This window comes from Populus nigra, chromosome 12 (assembly GCF_951802175.1).
Source record: "Populus nigra chromosome 12, ddPopNigr1.1, whole genome shotgun sequence".
In the NCBI taxonomy this organism is placed as follows: Eukaryota; Viridiplantae; Streptophyta; class Magnoliopsida; order Malpighiales; family Salicaceae; genus Populus; species Populus nigra.
Genome location: NC_084863.1, coordinates 4,611,222 through 4,628,430, shown reverse-complemented (window position 1 = coordinate 4,628,430; position 17,209 = coordinate 4,611,222). Strand labels below are relative to the sequence as shown.

Here is a 17,209-nt window from a genome sequence, read left to right as displayed (position 1 = left end):
CAAAAATTCTAAAAAAATCTTTTTGTCTTCTTTTTAGTATATGGGATTACGAATTTATACGTAAAACGTATTCCTGATATTAAATATGTTTTTTTTGCATAGACGTTAGAACGGTTAGGTTTTACCCGATAAGATAAGGACCTCCTTATTGAGGAGGACTTTTCTTGAACCATAGACGGACCAACAACTAGGAAACACAACGAGACCTTGAATTTTATCAGACAAGTAAACAATGCATCTTACCTTAGGTATGGCGTATTTGGGGTGCTAATACCTTCCCTTTATGCAACCAGTCCCCGTACCCAATCTCTAAGACCACTTAGGGTTCCTAGTGACCAAAATACTAGGTGGCGACTCCCATTCCATTTTCCACCAACAAAAGACAATATTTTCTTGTCTCCCCATATTTGCCAGATAGATACCATACACATTTCCTAGATTTTAAAGTGAAATATTCGTCGCGACGCCGCGCACCCGTGACACTTGACATTACTAATTTTGAAAGGGTTTAAATACAAGAATGAAAATAACAATTACTCCTAATTCTGAGATTATATCTCTAAGAATTAGGACACTAATACCTATCGACAACAAGCCAATCATGCATTATTGAAAATCAAATAATAACTACTTGACATATTTTTAAGCAAGCAAGCTTTGTGGACATGACCAATAACTTAGACCAAGTCTTTTGCAACAGAACCTTCTCCTTGCATGGCTCTGCACATAGAAAATGCATTGACGATGACAGCTCGTAGTCCAAATGTTTTGGGTTCTTCACGGGCACTCTTAAAGATCTTTTTGGTTTATCAATACTTCCCCAGTGACAGAAACCTTGTCCTCAAGGTTTATATTGGTTTATATTGATGAACTTGTCGTGTAATTCTTGAGTGTTCTCCTATGTACCATCATCGAATGGAAGTCGTTTCCATTGGACCAAGCTTTCTTCAATAAATTTGGATCCTCGTTTTACCTAACATGTATCCAATAAAACCTCCTGCTCCATAAGTAAGTCACCATCGTCAGCCATCAGAAGTAAGTCAATACTAGCAGCAATAGTTTCACCCAACTTCTTTTTTAGAAGGGACACATAGAAGACTGGGTGGATACAAGAGTCAGGGGGAGCTTGAGTTTATAAGCAACATTTCCAATTTTTTCCTCAACTGGATATGGCCCATAAAATTTGCTTGCAAGCTTTTGATAGGCTCTTTTGAACACAGTCTATTGTCGGTAAGGATGTAGCTTCAGAAACACCAAATCACCGACCTGAAATTCAATGTCTCGACGTTTGGAATCGGCTTATTGTTTCATTCGATTATTTGCTATATGTAAATTGCTTTTAAGCTGCCGTAACAGAGCATCTCTAAAAGCAAGTTTTTGTCAACTTCATGTACTGAATAGTAACCTTCATGGTAATAAGGGATTGTTAGAGGAGGCCTTCCATATAGAGCTTAGAAGGGAGTCATTCTTGCATATGCATGATAGGTAGTATTATACCAAAACTTAGCCTATGGAAAGAAGGAATGTCACTTACAGGGTTGCTGGTAAGCAAAGCAGCGAAGATATTGTTTAATGCAACAATTGATGACTTCCATTCGTTCATCGGTTTGCAGATGGTAAGCAGAGTTCATCTTCAATTGGGTGCCTGACATTTTGAAGAATTCTTGCCAAAATAACTAATGAACACTAGTCTCGATCGCTGATGATGGACTGAGGCATGTCATGAAGCTTGACTATCCCAATAGATTTGTGTTGATAACTGCAATCTTTCACCAAATAATCGTAAGGAGAGAGAGAGAGAGAGAGAAATAGTATAAATCAATAAATTAATGACAAGAAGAAATAAAAAATCTCAGAACAAAATTTCTCAATACAAGGAAATCACTGAAAGGTAGGAAGCACACATAAATCTAGTGACAACCTGGTTGTTTCCATCAAAATAAGTCTTGATAAACCCCTTTTGTGTTCCAAGCTAATGAGTTTAAATTAATAATTAATTAACATAAATTCAATAATGAAATAAACTCCTAAACAATGTCTAATGCGCTAGAAAAAATTCAAATTAAAAATAATTATTTTAAATTAAATAGAATAAAAAAATAGAATAAAAAAAATCTTCATGTTAAAATTCCTCCATGTACCCTGAATCTCCAATTTTTGTATATTCTTAACAGATTTGAGTCTTGATTCAAACATGTAGTTCTCCCCTAATTTCCAACATGTCATTCTCTCTCGTTTGGATGAATTATTGGGCCTACAATATGTAGTTGGAAAGTTTCAGATGTCTAGTTTCTATCCTAACTTTAATCGAAGCAAAATTCCACCAGTAGCTCTAGATATGTCTCAAACAGTACACGAAGGTCTTGTTTGATATATTTGACAATATTAGTTTACTAAATTTGACCCTTTGAAATATTATGTTTCCTAACTCTATTTGACTTGAAACTTTACCATAATATATTTTCATGTATCTAATATTTCCTTGTAAAATTTCAGCTTTATCCAATATATGGTTTGAAAGATATGCTCAATCTCGCAAAACTAGTCAGCAAACATTTTAAGGTCAAATTTGGACCTGACTTGGTTCATATCACAAATTTAGTAAACTCATAAAATCGGACCGAGTTTACCAAATTTACTGATTTTGCACGAGTTAAGTCTGATTTTACTAGTTTCGAGTTTTTAATCTGATTTAGCACATTAGCTATATGTTGACTCGTAAAATCGTAAGATTTTATTAGTTAACTCGCAATTTTAACAACCTTGCCCTAACCCATTCGGGTTACGACACCAAATATGGGACTTGGATGTGACATCAGGGTAACCTTATTAAAAGCAAATTGAATAAAATCATTAAATTCAATTATCAAACAACCCAATATCGAAGGGTGAAACTTGAAAATAATAATTAAAAAGCAACAAAAAAACCCAAGTCACACTAGGTTAACTCATTAACCTCATGATTATGGGTATAAGATTGGGGTAATCCAATAGAAAAGAAACAAAAAAATTATAAAGAATGATTCTCAATCAATCAAATAGTTATGGATATAATTAATATAAAAAATCAATTTTAAAAAAAAATATTGAAGGATCTTATCTGGTAATGAAGAAAAAATCAAATGAAAATACGATAATCCAATAGGAAAAAAAATTATGGTGCTTGTAAAACCCGACGAAAAATATCATCGTGTTAATTGAATAATGGGAAAATAAAATAAAAATAGAAGTGAGTAGTTAGGATGAGATTTTTAATTACTAAATATTTACTTTTGATATTAAAAGAAAAGGGAGATAAAGCTTTTGGGTCATAAAGCCCTGATTAAATTTTTACGGTGTTAGTAAAATATTGAAAACTTTACCTGGTAATGAAATGGGTTAATTTGAAAGTAAAATTTGTAATGTTGAATAATTAGAAGAAAAAAAAATCAGTTTTATGAATTTAAACTATCGTGTATAATAACTTTCAAAAGCAAACCGAGACGGGATATCTGCTTCAATGAAAAATACCTAGACTACATTATAGTGGTATTATTGTAAATAATGGGATTTTCATTGTAAACCCCCACGCAAATGTATGATTGAAAATAGTAAGACCTTGATAAGTAATGAAAATCCTAAATGAAAAAGGAATGGATAAATAATAATAATAATAATAATAATAATAATAAATAAATAAATAAATGTGATGTATAACGGATGAAATGAGCTCCATTAATAAATAGAAAAGTGTTTTCAAGGTTAAAAATAAGAACTGTGAATTTTTTTAAATTAAAATTCATAATGATAACAAAACCAATAACAAATTTTGATGGATAAAAAAAAATTCCGAGAAATTTATATGGTAGCAAGGAATTAATGATAAGAAAGAATAGTACAAAATGAGAGAAAAGAGTGATGGTGTAAGCTTTGGTTAAAAGATGGTAACTCTATCGTGAAATGTTAGTAAATTTGTAAACAAAATAAATAATGAAAAGGCAAATAAAAATATTTTGAGAATAAAAAAAATGGTCCCAAGGATTTAGAGAAATGATTGACATGATGTATGCAAGGATGTGATAAGAAAATTCAGATTTTTAATAAAAAAAAATTACAAATCAACTAATTTTATGTTATCATACATAACTTTCAATCCAACTGATGAATCGAACTGAAATTTGCATGGAGTTACATAATATATTTTTAACAATTTTTAACATGTTATTGATTTATATGTATATTGTGATGAAATGTTTAAAGTGTTGAAATCCAAACTATTGTGTGGTAACATGAGAGTAAGAGGCCATTGGGAAATTTATTTTTTCACGATGGAATAAGTTTGGAATCAAAACCTTGTGATGAGGTTAAGACAATGGGATGCAACAAGTTTATCCGAGACACAAATGTTTGGTCTTGATGTAAATTTCATGTGTGTTTATGTAGATGTTAATTTGTTATATCGTGTGTTAATACATATTTTGTTGTGTATTAATAGTTTTATTATTTACAAACTCACCTAAGATAAATGAACTATCATAAGGTGTTGTGGTAAAGTGTTGATTGATGAGTAATGAAATTGCTTAATGCATTACATCATTATATTAAAAATATCTTCAAAATATTTCTCCTCAAAATGTTTTTGTGTCTTAATGATTTTATTATTCACAAACTCACATAGGATAAATGAACCGTCATGTGACGTTTTCATATAATGTTCATCGGTTGGTAATGAAATTGCTTAATATATTACATCATTGTATTTAAAATGTCTTCAAAATATTTTCCTTGCAATGTTGTTGTGTATTAGTGGTTTTATTATTCACAAACCCAACTAGGATAAATGAACTGTTATTGGGGGTTGTCCTTGAGTGTTGATTGGTTTGTAATAAAATTGCTTAATGGGTTACATCATTATATTTAAAATGTCTTTTAAATATTTCTCTTGCAATGTTTTTGTACATTAGTTGTTTTACTATTTAGTAATTTATCTATGATAAATGAATTGTCACTAGATATTATCGTAGAATGTTAATTGATAGATAATGAAATTACTTAATATATTATATTATAAACTTGTTGATTATGAGTAGTGGTCTTTAAACCCATTTTAATTAATATAAACTTGAACAAGTTTATGCCAACCAATTACTCACTATTCCTTCTAAACCATGTCTCTCATTTTAAAAATGAGGATTGTATCTTGTTTTGAAGCCTAATGTCCAAAATTAGTAATTTAGGTCTTTCCTAGTATTTTATTTTTAATAACAAATTTGTATGTATTAGTTTGGGTAAACTTTTAGAATATAAATACTATACGAAACAGTTTATCTTAGATACGATATATAGAATAATTGTTATTTTTTTATTACACAATCAGTTTTTTACCTAGATTTTCTAAAGATTCATTAAGATTTTCAATTATCAAAACTAGGAAGAGATTTTTTTTTCTAATTTATTCTTTTTATATCTGATAATTCACTGATATGTCTCATGCCACGTTGATCAAAGAATTTTTTTTACTAATGATAAATTGCTTCATGATTTCATTCACCAAGTGTAGAAGAAGAGATAGATGCCTTTCAGACTCTATTAGTGATAAATTTGGAAATTATTAGAATACATTCTCCCGTTACATTTGCATTTCTATTATAAGAAATCGTGCTCAAAACTAGCTTATTAATCATGAGATTGAGCCATATCATGCATTTTTAAGACAACATTACTCTCTTAACAACTACTAGTAAACTTAATTACTCACTGACATTTGATCGGAAAGTGAAGGCGGGATTCCGATTTCCGAGGTCCCCTCTAACATCTGTGTTACCTTTTTCATAGAAGGTCTGAACATTGCGTGAGGTTGAATGCACCATAAACCCACTAAGGTCATTCTCTCGAATCTCTTGAAATCACTTAATACTTCAGGGTCATGTCCTACCACCGTCTCTAGCTTCCCGGCGGCCATGCAACTTATAACCCAGTCCGAGAGAACAAGATCATCCTCTTCACTCTCTTCCTCAACCCGGCTCGGTTCTATATGCCTTCTGCAACATAGAATTTCAAGTAACATCACACCAAAGCTGTAAACATCTACTTTGGATGTCACTTGTTCATGCCTTATCCATTCTGGTGCCAGATACCCCACTGTGCCTCTGAAATTTGTGTCTGTTCTAGTTTGATCTCTATTCAGAAGCTTGGAAAGGCCAAAATCTGCAAGCTTAGCAGTGTAATTGTTATCAATCAGTACATTCTCAGGCTTGATGTCACAATGGATAATCCGTGTCTCGCATTCCTCATGCAAGTAGAGCAATCCTCTAGCTATTTGAAGCACCATTTTTGCCCTCAGAACCCAGTTAGGTCTTTCTGATCCCTTCCCGAATAGAAGATTGGCAAGCGAGCCATTCGCCATTAACTCATAGACCAGAAGCTGTTGATTGTTCTCAACACAAAAGCCCAACAGTCTTACCAAATTCTTGTGGTATGTCCGGCCTATTATTTTGAGCTCTGTCATGAATTCCTTCTCGCCTTTTTCAATCGATTTCTTCAGCACTTTTACAGCAATATCAATCTGTATGTCCTTCATGCTTAGAATCCCACTGTAAACTTCAGCAGAAGATCCTCTACCCAGGGTCTTGCTGAATCCATTTGTCGCCTTCTGTAGTTCCAGGTACTTGAACTCCTGGAAGTTTATGCCAATGGAATTAGCATTTGAATAGCGTTTCCTTTTGATAAATCTCCGAGGAGCAGGATGGTAATAGATGGCAGAAACTCCAAAACAGAAAGCAAGCGTGGCAGTAACTATAAGGCTAATCTTTAGAAAACCTCGAGTGTCAAAATCATTGTTCTTTTTATGATCTGGAATGCCAGGATTGCTTTTCATCGGCACCTTCACCAGCGCTTGGTGTCCTTCACTAGACAAACTCTTTCTCGCATTTAGTAAAGGCATCCTTTTCTTGATACATGTAGAACCCACCAAGGAAGCAGACGAGCTGTAACAATCATCCATAAGAGCTTTTTTGCAACCCTCCAGATCGACATTCTTCACTCGAGCCAAGTCTGCGAAGGTATCATCAAGTGGGAAGTCTGCACCATCAATCACCTGAATTGTGAAATTTCTCACTGAAGGCCGGTCAGCACAATAGTTCACCACGGTCTCTGGGCGACACCCTTTGGACACGTGATTAGGGTCCAATGGAATGTAACCTGGTATGCAATTACATGTTGCTGTCTCATTATTCAGAGAAAAACACATGCCATAGACACCACATATAGTGTTCACCACGCAAGGCTCGGCGATCGCCCTCCATACTCTTGTCCATCCAGTGCTATTTGATATATGGTAAGTGAATTGTTGGAAATCACCATGATCATTAATTGTTGCTCGGTGATAGTAGTCTCCAACGGGGGTTGAGACATTTCTTGTTAAAGGGTAGATATTATCACCAGTACCGTTGGCAAGGTACATGGAAGCAGTATAATTATTGAACACCAAACGAACATTGTTTTGTCCAGCTCTTTCAATTAACCAATAACCAGGATCAGCGAAGTGATAGGCAGAGAGCACAAGCTTTCCATCATATTGCATTTCCAACATGAAATTCCCAGTGGAGTAATCAACAGTTCCATTCGCATTGGAATAGAGCTTTTGGGTACTATTAAGAACTTGACCTGGTAAGATTGTGTCTGTTGGTGAATTAAAACTCTGCCAGATGACACTTGAACTGTCATCTTTCAAAACAAAGTTGCCATCATCTTGCATGAAGCCTAAACCTGCTCTTCCCCCCCTGTATATTGATTGAATACTACCATTGAGATGTGTGAGCGTAAGCTGGCCTTCAGACGTGAGTATGACTGTGGATCCGGCAACTGCCGGAGAGTCACGATTAGCTGACCAGACTAGTGTTCTTTCAGGGATCTTGTTAAACCAAATTCCAACAAGGTAAAGATTGTTGGGCAGAGGGTAGAACCCGAACGCGAATTCATCAGAAAGTGATCGCCAAGAATTACCAGATCCAGCCGTGATGCGAGAACCCAAGCTTATGTTGGGAGGTATCTGAGCATGCAATTCATGGAAGTACAGGAACTGCAGTAGAAGAAAAGGAAGTATTTTCTGGATAGTCATTGCCAAGTTGTTAGGAATTGATGGGAAAACAATCTTAGTACAAAGAGCTAGCAACTTAACCGCGGTTTTATGTGATTGATAGCAATGAACATCGTTGAATAGTTATGTTCATGCCATTCTTAGAAATTTACACAGAGACAACTAATATATTTCATTTTTATTCATCTTTTATCTTTCGTTATCAAAATTTTATTATAATCTTTAATATAAAAAAAACTTAAAAACCCTACTAGAAAAAAAAATTAAGAAAAATATTTCTTTCAATTAGAAAAAAACATCATAATAAAAAAATAAAAATAAAAAATATATATATTTTTTCCTAAAAAACTTCATGCATTGGTCTTCTCGAGTTAAAAGAAACTCGTCCTCAATTTCAATCTTTAATTTAAAATTTTCATTCATCAAAAATATTTTTTTATGTGTGGATCGGCTCATCATGGATCCCACATCAGGATTTAAAAAAAAAAGTAACTTAGACAAAAACAACACACTAGTTTTTAGATATCTTTTTCCCGAGAGAATCTTCTCATCCTACTAGTTCTTAGATATCTTTTTTCCGAGAGAATCTTTTCATCCTTTCTTACACAAGCATGTCCTATTATGTAATTCTTTTTTGCTATAATTGTTCAGCAAAGAAAAATAATCACCAAAAATTATTAGGCTCTAATACTAGATGACATTAGGGGTGATCATTTTTTGTTTAGTTTTTATTAAAAAAAAGTAACTAAATCAAAATTTTAAAAAAAAAACGAAATCGGTTCCAACCGACCGGTTTCGGTTCGGTTTATTTTTTTAGAACAAAAACCGGTTCGGCTTGATTTTTCGGTTTGGCTCGGTTTTTTTCTGGTTTGGCTCGGTTTCTTTCTATTTTTTTGTTCGATTTGGGTACGGTTCGGTTTTTTCGGTTTTAGGCTTATAAAACCAAAACCGAACTGGTCGGTTTTTTAAAATTTTAATCGGTTTTTTTCACAGTTCGATTTTTTCAGTTAATTTTTTTCCGGTTTTCTCGATTTAATCAGTTTTTTTACTCACCTCTAATTGATACATATGAAAGCGTGAGATAAGGGATTTGTTAGAAGTCAATACCTTTAATGATTAAAAACACCATAATTACAAATATCAACCAAAATATATAATTTATACTTATTTATGTTTCCACTTGCCAAAAATCTACTGCAATCTTTTATATAGAAAAAAAAAATTAGAAAACTTTAATAATTCTAAATAAGAACAAAAAACTAACAAAAATATTATCTTCAATTAGAAAAGCATAATAAAGGATACAAAAAATAAAAATAAAAAATATTTATTTTTCTAAAAAAAATTCTTTCATCGTAAATCCATCTCTTACTTACTTTCTACGGACTTCGCATTTTCTGTAGCTTTCGGAATTTAAGGGAAAATTAATGTGGAATTTTAGTTTTCTTGATCTTCAGGTCTATGAACCACAGTTTCATGTGATTGAAAGCAATGAAGATATATGGAGGTTGAATATTCATGCTCTGTGAAATCCATCTATCCGTCGACACTTCTGTTTCTACCCCATGTTCATGGAATTTAAGGGGAAGTTGTGGAATTTTAGAATTTTAGTTTTCTTGACCTTCAGGTAACAGGTTCATGAACCACAGTTTCATTTGATTGAAAGCAATGAAGAAACATGGAGATTGAATATTCATGCTCTACGAAATCCTTCCATCCGTCGACACTTTTGTTTTTGCCCCATGTTCATGGAATTTAAGGGGAAGTTGTGGAATTTTAGAATTTTAGTTTTCTTGACCTTCAGGTAACAGGTTCTTCATGAACCACAATTTCATTTGATTGAAAGCAATGAAAATACATGGAGGTTGAATATTCATGCTTTGCGAAATCCATCCATCCGTCAACACTTCTGTTTCTACCCCATGTTCATGGAATTTAAGGGGAAGTTATGGAATTTTAGTTTTCTTGACTTTCAGGTAATAAGTTCATGAACCACAAGTTTATTTGATTGAAAGCAATGAAAATACATGGAGATTGAATATTCATGCTTTGTGAAATCCATCCATCCGTCGACACTTTTGTTTCTACCCTCATGTTCATGAAATTTAAGGGAAAATTGTGGAATCTTATTTTTCTGGCCTGCTGGTCCATGAACTGAAAACTGGACTGATGGTGATTTATCATTACGAAGGCAATGTATAGCCGTGTCGTTAATTATTCTATCAAAAGTTTATTGGAATTTTCCTTTCATGTTGACGTGCTAACCAAAGTTTACGCAATGGATCACAAAAGATTATTGGACTGGAATTTTTGTTTCAACAATCTAGGGAGTGAAATGATAGGTCTCAATCAGGCTATGAAATGATATAGCGTAGATTGTATTCTAGCTACTCAGGGTGAGAATTAACCGTAAGAGTTTTAATTGGAATAATCGTAAGAGTTTTAATTGGAAGTTTTAATTGGAATAAGCTTGACATTATTAATTTTAAAAGGATTTAAATACAATAATAAAAATAACTACGTGAACTAAGAATTAGGACACTAGCAGCTATTAGTAACAAGCTAATCATGTATTATTGAAAATCAAATAACTCCGTGAACTATTCTTAAGCGAGCAAGCTTTATGGACATGAGCAAATACCTAGACCAAGTCTTTGTCAACATAGCCTTCTCCCTGCATGGCTCTGCACATGGAAAATGTATTTACGCTCTTAGTCCAAATATTTTGGGCTCTTCACGGGCACTCTTAAGGATCTTTTTGGTTTATCATGAAGGTTCACAAGAAGGCTATTCTTCTTCTTTATTCTTCCTTTTTTTTTATGAATAGGATCGTAAATAAATTTTAATGAAGAAAGATGAGGATTACATGCAGCAGAAATAACGCAGGTTACACAGCATGACCAAGACAGAACCACCAAGAAGGAGATGGAAGTAGCAGAACCCAAGTCTAAGCTAGCTAACCTTGCAACACAGCTCAAGTAAAAAACACAGCAAAAGATCCATCCATCAAAGAAAGAAATTAAGAGGCATAATCGATCCCAACAAACTACCTCCTCATATATAGAGATAACAAAGCCATCACCATACAAAGCTCAAAAGAGAAACTGCGAAATAACACAGCAGCAGCTGCTGAGCTAAAGGAAGGAAACCCAATTAAGAAGGCTAGTTGCCTCAACCAGATAGTGGAAGAAAACTAGTTGTCTTCCGAATAATGAAATCACTGAGCAAAGGGCTCCAAACTATTATGATCTTAAACAAGCTTCCAAAACCAATAAAAAACAAAGCATGGTGTGGATTGCGCCACCTTATAATTTCAATACAATACCGAAATCATGAAACAGACATAACGATAATCTTGTTTAAAAAATCTGTGCATCGATCAAAGGGGGAACATCAACTTCACTAGTTCCTTCCAGCATCTGCGTAACCTTGTTCATTGATGGTCGAAGAGTTGGGTTGGGACATATGCACCATAAACCCACCAAGACCATTCTTTCAAACCTGCAAAAATCTTCCAGGACTTCAGAATCATGGCTGACAATGGCGTGTAAGTTACCAGCTCTCACATTGCATAGAACCCAATCAATTAGAATCAGCTCGTTACCCTCTGTTGATTCATTAACTTGATGCAACTCTATGTGCTTTCTACAAAAAATAATCTCCAGCAACACAACCCCAAAGCTGTAAACATCAACTTTGGTAGTCACAGGAGCATTTTTTAGCCATTCAGGTGCCATGTATCCCATTGTTCCTCTAACTTTGGTGCTCGTTCGAGTCTGGTCTTTATTCAGGAGCTTCGCTAGGCCAAAATCAGCTATCTTGGCCGTGTAATTTTTGTCAAGAAGAACATTTTGCGGCTTTATGTCACAATGAATGATCTGCGTCTCACACTCTTCATGCAAGTATAACAAACCTCTTGCAATTCCATACACAGTTTCAGCCCTTTGATCCCAACTGGGCCTCCTCTCCTCTCCAAACAGAAAATCCGATAAAGTACCATTCTTCATTAGCTCATAAACTAAAAGCCGGTGATTTTTCTCATTACAAAAACCCACCAGCCTCACAAGATTCTTGTGGTGAGTTAGTCCAATTACTTGGACTTCTGTTAAGAATTCCTTCTCACCTTGTTCAATGACCTTTTCAAGCTTCTTGACAGCAATCTCAACCTCTTCAGCCTCCAAGGTTAACACCCCACTATAGACAGTTCCGAAAGCACCTCTCCCAAGTTTGTTCCTTAAACCATTCGTTGCTTGAAGCAATTCCTGGAATGAAAATGCCTTCAAATTGATCTCTACAGGCTTTGGCACTGGGAGCTGCTTTTGACTAATGTAAGGCTGAGCAAGAGGGTGATGATAAATGGCAATGGTGGCAAAGAGTAACGTCATTATTGAACATAATAATAAGCCTGCTAGAAGAGCAATCCAAGAAGGAGAATCATCATCTTTGTCTTGAATTTGATTGTTGTTGTGTGCCTTGGGTTTTTTTATAAACGCCACTCTATTATTAGTAGAAGGGTTGCTGCTTCTAGCATTAAGCAAAGGCGTTCTCTTCTTGTAACACACAGACCCAACCAAGACACCAGCCACAGCAAAACAGTCATCCATTATCGCCTTCCTGCATTCTTCTACATCGGCTTCTGTGACTCTGGCCATATCTGCAAATATATCGTTTGGAAAATATGCATTATCTATCTTTTCAAGAGAGAAATTTGAAGCCGAAGAATTTGGAGCACAGAAATCTATCACCGTATCAGGATAGCATCCTTTTGAGGGAATGCTTGGATCCCATTGTGAGTAGCCAGGCAAACATTCACAGTTTATTGTGTTATCAATCGAAGTGCAGAAGCCGTAAACTCCACAGATATTATACGGTGAGCAAGGTTCAGCTTTAATATCTTCTGGCTCCCACACAACGGTCCACCCGCTTCCATTTTCTTTGTGGTAAACAAACTGTTGAAGATTTCCATAGTCATTGATCGTTGCTCGGTGATAGTAATCTCCAATCGGAGTGGGAACTTGACTTGTCATAGGATACCTAATTGAAGTGTGATTCACAACATACATAAAAGCTGTAGTCTGGTTGAAAATCAGGCTCACACTTAGGTTTCCTGCTGTCAAAGTGTACCAGTAACCAGGATCAGCGAACTTATATGCAGACATAACAACATTACCATCCATTTGAACCTCTAACATGTACTGCCCAGTCGAGTAGTCAACTGTTCCATTTGCGTTGGAGTAGAGTTTTCGGCCCATTACTAGGACTTGGCCTAATAAAATGGTGTTTGTTGGAGAATCAAAGCTTTGCCAGATAACTTTGGAAGAATTGGTTTTTACAACAAAATTGCCATCATTTTGCATCAGAGCAGAACTAGCACCGAAAGTTCCATTGTATATTAAGTATCCAGTTCCATTTGAGTGTGTAAGAACAAGCTGGCCATCGAGTGTGAAATTGATGGTTGATCCAATTCGAGCTGGATCATCACGGTTCGCTGACCAAACTAGTGTTCTTTCTTGGATTTTGTCAAACCAGATTCCAACAAGGAACGAGCCATTAAGAAGAGGATAGAACCCAAAAGCAAAATCACCAGAGGGTGATCGCCACGAAGAATTAGTCCCAGCAGTCATGCTGGCACCCAAGTTTATTGTGTTAGTGATTATCTGGGGTTGCGCTAAAGAACCAAGAAAGGAAAGAACAAATGGAAGACACCATAAAACAATAGAAACCATTGCTACTGAGAAAACAGAATCAGTAGGTCAGAAAACCATAGAGAAACAACATTTTAACTCAATTTATAGCAGAGATATTACATCCTGGTACTGCATGATGACTCGGGATAATTCACCTCATAGACAAGTCAAATCATGAAGAGTCAGCAAGCTCGTACACCAGAGATAAGCGGTAAATGACTCAGCCAAAAGGTTACCATAATCCATATCTTTCACATGGCATGTTTAAACTCAACCGCTTGGAAAAATCATTCCAACTTTTGACGTTTGCAGTAATAGTTGCTGGTCCTTAGAAGCTGGAGGCAGTCAACACCGTGCAAGGCGGGCAGAAGAAAACCATGCAATGGAAACTAAAAATCTTACAACTTCCAGAGTTCCTGAAGACTAAAAAAATAGTTCTTTACTAGGCAGCCAGTGCGCTGCTGTGGGGAAATGTCTAGTGAATCATCGTAGTGCTGACCCAGTAAAAACCTCATTTAATTTTTTTTTAAGAAAAAATTATTTAAAACAAAGTTGATTTATTTTTTTTATTTTTAAAAAATATTGAAACTCTGATTATTTTTATTAAACCAAGTAAAACTACCTAACCGAACTAAACATGGTGACAATATTTGTTTAGACCTAATTCATTTAGATATTGTTGATTTAAAATTTATGCAAACTAAAGGTATTATATATATGATTGCACAATATATTGATATATATATTTGTTTAAAAGAAAAGATAAAATTCTTGAAATATTTAAATATTATAAAATAAAGTTGACAATCAATTTGATAAGAAAATAAAGGCAATAAAAAGTGATAGAGATGAAGAATATAAAATATTTTTTGGTGAATTATGTTTGCATAATAGTAATATCCACAAAATTACTGTTTTTTATTTACCTCAACAAAATGAAATTGCAGAATGTAAAAACTGAACATTAAAAGAAATGATGAATGTTATGTTGATAAGTTAGGAGTACCTTAGAACTTATGAGGGTGATTTTAATTGTTAATTATATGCTTAACAACCCTACAAAAAGCTAGAGAAAACATTATATGAATTGTAGAAAGCTAGATGACCTTCCTATAAATACCTTAAATTCTGGGGGTGCCTTGCAAAGTTGGTAATACATAATCCTAAAAATGTTGAGATGAGACCTAAAACTATGGATTTTGTTTTTATTGAATATGTTTACAATAGTAGTGTATATCAATTTCTTATATACAAGTCAAGTATTAAGAATATTCATTTTAATACTATTATAGAATCAAGGAATGTTATATTATTTGAAAATGTGTTTTTATTTAAAAAAAGCACAAGAAAATCATTTACTTAAAAGAATGATTGAGGCTAGTTTAAGCAGTCATCGTTAATCGAAAGATGATGAAGTTGAGCTTATAAGGAGTAAAAGAACAAAAATAATCAAAGTATTTGGTCATCATTTTCTAACATACTTCTTAGAAAATGAACCTCAAACTTACTATAGAGATATGTTATGTTTGGAAACTTTCTTTTGAAAAAAGGCAGTTTGATGCGAACCTCGTGAACACGTGGTCACACAACCCACAATTAAATTAAGATCTGATCCTGGAAAGCCGAAAAAAATCTGATAGGAGTGTGACATAATGGAAACTTGCCCCAAGGCACTAACACTATTGGAATGAAGTAGAATGACACCACGAAGCCAATTAATCTTTGATAAGTCAGATTCAATTCATTCAAGAGCTAAAGAATGCATGAATCACTCTCTCACGTTAAAACTAAAAAATTCAAAAGTAATATCCATCAATGGCTGCTGAAATTTAGGTTACATGTGTTTAAATAGTTTTTAAAAATTAACCCTAATGGATCTACCATTGTGGATTGAACTGGCCCACGTATAAAACTAGCCCAAAAACCCTAAACTAAAAAGCCCATAATATGATCCAAACAAGCCTTGGATCTTAGCTCAAAACAAAGTTTAAATTAAGCTCAAACATGAAAGAAAATAATAAAAATAATTAATTTGTCATTAAATAGCATCAGCTCTTCTTTTCTTATGTAGCTAAGATGAAAAATGAATTCTTATAAAAAAATGATTCTGGAACATTAATGAATCATTGTCACTCTTGAAAATTATGTTTCAGCTTATTAAAGATTCTTGTGGAACTAGAAAATTCCCAAAACAAGTTGTCACATCCTTTTAGAAAAATGATCTTTACCAAATAGGAAGTCCACATGTCAAAAAGAAGTAAATAATAAAATTCATACAGCCTATTTTTACCTATATCGCAATTCCTTTCTGAACTCCAATTCATCTGAAACTTTACCCCAAATATAGAAAAATACCTCTAGAATCTTAAAGTTTCAGCTCGATCCAACGATTGGATTTAGTATTGTGCTAAATAGCGTAAAACTGGACTATAAAAAATTTTACACCAAAATCTAAATCTGACCTTGCTTAGGTCGTATTACAAGGCTGAACCGTATCACAGTTAGTAGTGAAATAAAATCTATTATGAACAATCATACATGAGAAATAGTGAATCTTCCACTTGAAAGTAAGTCATTAGACTATAAGTGGATCTTCAAAATGAAGATGAAAACTGATGAAACTATTAACAAATACAAACAAGATTTGTGGTTTAATAATTCAAGCAATAAGAAGATGTGGAGTATTTTAACTCATATTCGTCTATGTTATGAATAACTTTTATATGAATTTTGATAGCCATGACCTCTTTTAACAAGCTTAAGATACATCAAATAGATGTAAGATCAACTTTCTTAAATGGTAACCTTAATAAAAAAAATTGCATGGAACAACTTGAGGGGTTCGTTGTTAATGAATAATAACTAAAAGTCTGTGAGTTTGTCAAATCATTATATGGTTTGAAAAAGACACCTAAAGAATGGCATGAAAAATTCAAAAAGGTCATGTTATCAAATAAGTTCAAAATCAATAAAGTTGATAAATGTATTTATGTGAAAAACACACACACACACACACATATATATATATATGTGTGTGTGTGTGTGTGTGTGTTATGTTATTGTATGTTTTTTATGTAAATGATATGCTTATTTTGGGCAATAATGATTGTATAATCAAGTGTACTAAGAAAATATGAACTAATAAGATTGTCATTAAATACTTAAGTGTTGTAGATGTCATATTGGGAACAAAAATTACCAAGAAGCTTAATGAATTGGTATTGTAACAATTTCACTTTGTTGAGACAGTTCTAGATAAATTTTGTAAAGGTAACAATATAAATATAAAAACACCAATGGACATGAGTGTATATATGTCTAAAAATTAAAGGTAAAGAAATAAACCAGTTGAAATATTCTTGAATAATTAGGAGTTGGATGTACGTTATAAACTACACAGTACTTGATATTGCATACTCGTTTAGCAAACTAAGTAGATTTACTA

The 17,209-nt window shown here is 33.7% G+C and overlaps 2 protein-coding genes across 2 annotated transcripts; both read right to left on the bottom strand.

The window, feature by feature from the left end:
• Nucleotides 1-5,568: 5,568 nt before the first annotated feature.
• On the bottom strand, nucleotides 5,569-8,199 carry LOC133669630 (G-type lectin S-receptor-like serine/threonine-protein kinase LECRK4). The gene has a single exon (XM_062089842.1). The coding sequence runs from the start codon at nucleotides 8,096-8,098 to the stop codon at nucleotides 5,726-5,728; it is 2,373 nt and encodes a 790-aa protein (XP_061945826.1). The 5' UTR covers nucleotides 8,099-8,199; the 3' UTR covers nucleotides 5,569-5,725.
• A 2,912-nt stretch (nucleotides 8,200-11,111) lies between these two features.
• On the bottom strand, nucleotides 11,112-13,895 carry LOC133669574 (G-type lectin S-receptor-like serine/threonine-protein kinase LECRK4). The gene has a single exon (XM_062089770.1). The coding sequence runs from the start codon at nucleotides 13,801-13,803 to the stop codon at nucleotides 11,437-11,439; it is 2,367 nt and encodes a 788-aa protein (XP_061945754.1). The 5' UTR covers nucleotides 13,804-13,895; the 3' UTR covers nucleotides 11,112-11,436.
• Nucleotides 13,896-17,209: the final 3,314 nt, after the last annotated feature.